The sequence below is a fragment of the Engraulis encrasicolus genome, chromosome 11 (assembly GCF_034702125.1).
Source record: "Engraulis encrasicolus isolate BLACKSEA-1 chromosome 11, IST_EnEncr_1.0, whole genome shotgun sequence".
In the NCBI taxonomy this organism is placed as follows: domain Eukaryota; kingdom Metazoa; phylum Chordata; class Actinopteri; order Clupeiformes; family Engraulidae; genus Engraulis; species Engraulis encrasicolus.
The window spans coordinates 49,851,163-49,856,162 of record NC_085867.1 but is presented as its reverse complement, the minus strand read 5'-3'; the positions used below and the strand labels follow the sequence as shown (position 1 = coordinate 49,856,162).

The window sequence follows — 5,000 nt, the reverse complement described above, 5'->3', positions numbered from 1 at the left end:
AGACTCAGAGCCCAGGCCTTGTCCTTGAGCTATTTTTTAATAGCCAAGGCTTTCTCAAAGTTAATGTGTCTGAATGAGCTTGCCCAAGCTGTAGGGGTTACGTATCAACATTAACGCTGTCTTTCAAAGACATTTCTAGTAAAAACAGATGGGATTCGAGAAAAAGACACTTTCACACACAGATTATTTGTGTAGTAAAATATTTTATAGAGCCGTAAATGTTCTTTTTTATCCTCTGAAATATAGCATTCACAAACTTGTATAACTCTCTGCTATATACACATTTTTTTATTATCTGACTCCTTCACATAATACTTTGCCTGCAGTGTATTTGGGGCCGCACGGCATGTTAGTGAAATTCAAGAGATCATCATAAAAGCTTTAAGGAAGAGTAATAATAGTCCTTTCCAAGAGATGAGTTCCTTTCTCTTTTTCTCTCTCTCTCTCTCTCTCTCTCTCTCGCTCTCTTTCTCTCTCTCTCTCTCTCTCTCTCTCTCTCTCTCTCTCTCTCTCTCTCTCTCTCTCTCTCTCTCTCTCTCTCTCTCTCTCTCGCTCCCTCATTTTATATTTCAAAGTATAAAAGCTGGTGTTCTGACCCTCATAGCTCCAAAAAAGTGGTGATGAATAAATTCCTCCTCTCACTCTTCACAGCAAACTTTGCAAAGTTAATTCAACACTTAGAGAGTAAGACCAACACTATGTTTGATAAGTTATAATACTCTAATTAGTGAATTAACACTGCGAAATGTACGGTACGACCTATCCCCTGCCTCATCCATCCTCCCATCTTTCTTTCTCCACACGTCATTGTCCCTGTATGCCCCCACTCCATCCGCAGTGTCCCCCTTCCTCCCCTTGTGTCCTGCTTTGAGTCATTCTGGTGTGACGGTGTGACGGTGCTGCTGCTTGTCTGGGCCCCCTGTGCCTGTGCAGCTGTCTCCCCTCCCCGGTGCTCAGGGGCCCCCAAGGTCCCGCCATCAGAGGAACCAGAAGCACTTCTTGCGGCTCTTCTTGACGGCCTGCTGCGGGGACTCCTGGTTGCGGGGCGGCGCCGGCTGCGGCGTCTGGGGGGAGCCCTGGTGATGCTCGCACTCCTGGTGCTCCGGAACCCTCCAGGCTCGAGTCACCTGGCCCTCCTGCTGACGAAAGTCATGCTCCACACTGCGGAGAGAGAAGGGGGGGGGAGGAGAAAAAGGGAGAGAGAGAGAGATTTATGTGTAACACTCATTTATTGAATATCATCATCACCAGATTACAGTATACAGTATTCATATATTAAGAAGGAAGACGAAAGAAGAAGACATGGAGACAGAGAGTGAGAGCGAGGGCGAGAGAGAGGATTGAGGGGAAGGTTGAGGTAAAGGGGAAAGTGAGGACATGAAAGGGAGCGAATTCAAAAAATAAGTCAAACGTAGTTCTGCCACGTCAGTGCTTGTGTTGACATTTTCCGCTCAGCATTTGCCCACACACACACACACACACAAATAGATACGCATGCATGCACAAATCGCATTCTCTCTCTCTCTCTCTCTCTCTCTCTCTCTCTCTCTATCTCTCTATCTCTCTATCTCTCTCTCCCTCTCTCTCTCTCTCACACACACACACAAGAGCTCACCCCATCCCTCTCCGCTGTCACACCACGAGGCAGCCTAGTCCACCAACAGTACAGTGGGTCCTGGGCTAATATTCCATAAATAAATAATTGACTAGGGAGACTATGATCTGCTGTGCGGCGCTGTGGTGCATCGCTAGTGTTTGCACTCTGAAAGGATGGTCAGCACATCTGATTCGGTTGATGGTGCAGGCCAGGGATGGAAGGGGGACAAAGGGGGTCTGTTGTCCCGGGCCCAGGGAGCGAGGAGGACCATAACTGGGTTCTCATTACATTGTCGGTATTGGATGCGGGGGGCCTTTTAGGTGATTTGTCCAGGGTCTGTGAAATGCTGTGAGCGGGCGGCCTTGGCGCAGGGGGAGGGGAAAGCCTGTGAGGGTGCTGATGAGGCAGCGAGTGGCCTAGTTGTGTTGGCGAGGAGAGGAGGGTGACGATGATGGGAAAGATGATGGTGGTGGTATATAAGAACGAGGAGGGGGGGATCCCACGATGACGGTGATGGTGCAAAAGAGGGAAGAGTGCTCTGAGGATGACGATGATGATGATGGTAAAGATGATGATGATAGCTGTGCTGAGCAGGTGGGATGGGTGTTGTGGGGATGACGGCCCCTGATAAGGGGAGAGAGGAGGGCTGTGCGCTGAGGAGGCAGTGAGTGGCCTAGTTGTGGCTGCAAGGAGAGGAAGATGACAATGATGATGACGATGATGGGAAAGATGACGATGCTGCTGATGCTGAGGAGGAGGACTGATCTGAAGAGAGAATGATGATGTTCAAGATGATGATGGTGAAGTGGAGGAGAGGTGATCTAAGGATGATGATTATGACAATGATGGGCGGGAGATGATGATATTGTTGCTGAGTTGAGGAGGGGTGATCTGGGAATGACGAACTCTGTTGAGAGGCAGAGTGGAGGGCTACCCACACAAACACATACTTATTCACAGCCATGCATTCTCTTTGAGCCACACTCCATACCCTTCAGAGCATGGAATGTATACTGTGCACAGTATATGAGATACAATGTATTCCCTTTGAAACACACATGGACACACATATGACAGACGCAGGAGGATGGTGGTGGTGCTGCAGCCGAGGAGGACGCCATCTCTGGAGAGCCACAGAGGAAGGAACACCACTGCTGACGTCAATGCACACACACACAGACACACACACACACACACACACACACACACACATGCACGCACGCATGCACACACGCACAAATAAACAAACAAACACGCACTCACACACAGCGCACAGAGCACACATACTGTACACACACATGCAGCACAGTGCAGACACCAGAGTTATACAGTAATAAAGTAGAAATGAAGAGTTTTGCTGCAAAATGGTGTAGTAATGCAATGGAATGTCCAATACAAAAATGTAAATGTCCTAAAATGTCGATATACACCATCTTGCAATGAAACGCTACAAATATTTACAGTAGATACTCGGTTTAAGTGCTAGAAACTAAAATGCAGTACCAGTACTTTACTGGAGTATTTCGTTTTTCCTCTTACTTCCGCTTACTTCCTCTTACTTCACTACATATTCACGATGAATGCAATACTTTTACTCCAACACATTTTACGTACTTAAGTAAGTAAGACAGAACCACAGTCATGCTGCCTGCCAGCGCTCCTCACTCAAACACGAACACACAGACACATGCGCATGCACGCACACACACACACACACACACACACACACACACACACACACACACACACACACACACACACACACACACACACACACACACACACGCGCGCGCACAAACACGCGCACACACACATACTAGGGGTGGTACGGTTCACAAATGTCACGGTTCGGTCCATATCACGGTTTCAAGGTCACGGTTTTCGGTTTTGTACGGTTCTGTTTTTTTTTTTTTTTTTTTAAATAAAATGTATTATATAAAAATTTGAATGAAAATGTAAGCTTATCATGGGTATGTTGAATTTGACTTCATTTAACCCAACTGAAAGAGGAAAGATATCAATGATTTTAACATGCTTCCATTTATTTCACAAAAAGGGAGAACTAAGTCCTAACTTTTAAGTTGACAAATATTCAAATATTACATGCTATAACACATTTGACGTGTAAAAATAAAACAGCTACACTCCTGTAGGTAATGAGACCATTAGGTCAGTGTAGTATGACTATTTTGGTTAATGACACACTGAGAACGAATTGGACTTTTATTTTGATACCGCTTTCTGCGAGTTTTGCGCTTATGAATCAGTTGCTTCCTATCATGAAACTGCCGGCCGTGAGAAGCATAGAAGTAAAATCAGAAGTCAAATTCAATTTTAAGTGAACAAGTGATAGGGTTATGTTATGTTAAAATGTGAAAGTTAAGGTAACAAATAATTTTAAAAGATCGTTTTTTTAGAAGTGTATGCACAAGAATGTTTCACAAAACTCCTGTGAAGCTGAGCCTTTTAAAACAGTCAAATTTATTTTTTGTTATAGTGTTAAACATCAATGTTAACTAGGCAACAGCACAAAGTCCCCTTCCGTCCATCAGAGTTTAACTAGCTACATATAATTAGGCCTACAGTTGATTGCAGTTAAGGACAGCACAGTGAATCTGATGGATATGTTCAATTATCTCGCATTTTGCCGTCCGGAATCCCCATTCAATGCCACGTGGATATAGCCTACACTAGGCTACTGTAACGTAAGTCATAGTCTACTTTGTTCTGCTAATCTGTCATTGCTTGTAAATTCATGTTCATTTAATTTAAAATGGTCAGCATAAAGGCTGGGAACAGTCACTTGCGCTAACGTGGAGAGAGAGGTCGGAGAGGGTGACGCTGCTGACCGACCTGCACTTGCTTGTAGGCTACTGTAGCCTAGTCAGCTGGCGCATGCTGTTACATTATGTCTTTCAGTTGGCTGATAGAAATCAGTCTTTCCACACTCAATATCCTACGTAGTCTTTGTGTTTTATGCTTGTAAAAGTAGTAGGATTTTAATAGCGTCGTTCGCCGGTGGTCACTCTATTTTTATTTTTTTTTGAAACCGTGGGCACCGTGCGGTTGCCCACTACCCCGTTCCGTGACATGCAAACCGTACGGTCTCGGTTTGCAACGCAAACCGTACCATGCCTAACACATACGCACACACGAATGGAGAGCCCCTGTCGACAGATGTAGACTATAGATACATCCAGTTCAGTAGAGCGAGCCGTCACTAGAGGAGAGTGAGTGAGCGAGAGAGCGAGCGTGTGGGTGGAGAACACCTCTCTTGAGCTGATAGACTCTCACGCTCTGCCTGTAGAAGCAGCAGATAACATTTAAGGGGGAAAACCAAACCCTGCTCTGCACAGCTCAGTACAGCCTCAGTGGCAGGCGGCAGGGGCTGATGGAGCGAGGC

The 5,000-nt window shown here is 45.7% G+C and overlaps 1 protein-coding gene across 1 annotated transcript in view; it reads right to left on the bottom strand.

The window, feature by feature from the left end:
* Nucleotides 1–867: 867 nt before the first annotated feature.
* The window catches only part of LOC134457789 (mucin-2), a 78,505-nt gene continuing 74,372 nt past the window's right edge, over nt 868–5,000 (bottom strand). Inside the window, exon 4 of the mRNA XM_063209761.1 lies at nt 868–1,161. Coding sequence (XP_063065831.1) covers nt 978–1,161 — 184 coding nt within the window. The 3' untranslated portion in view covers nt 868–977. The remainder of the gene's footprint in view (nt 1,162–5,000) is intronic.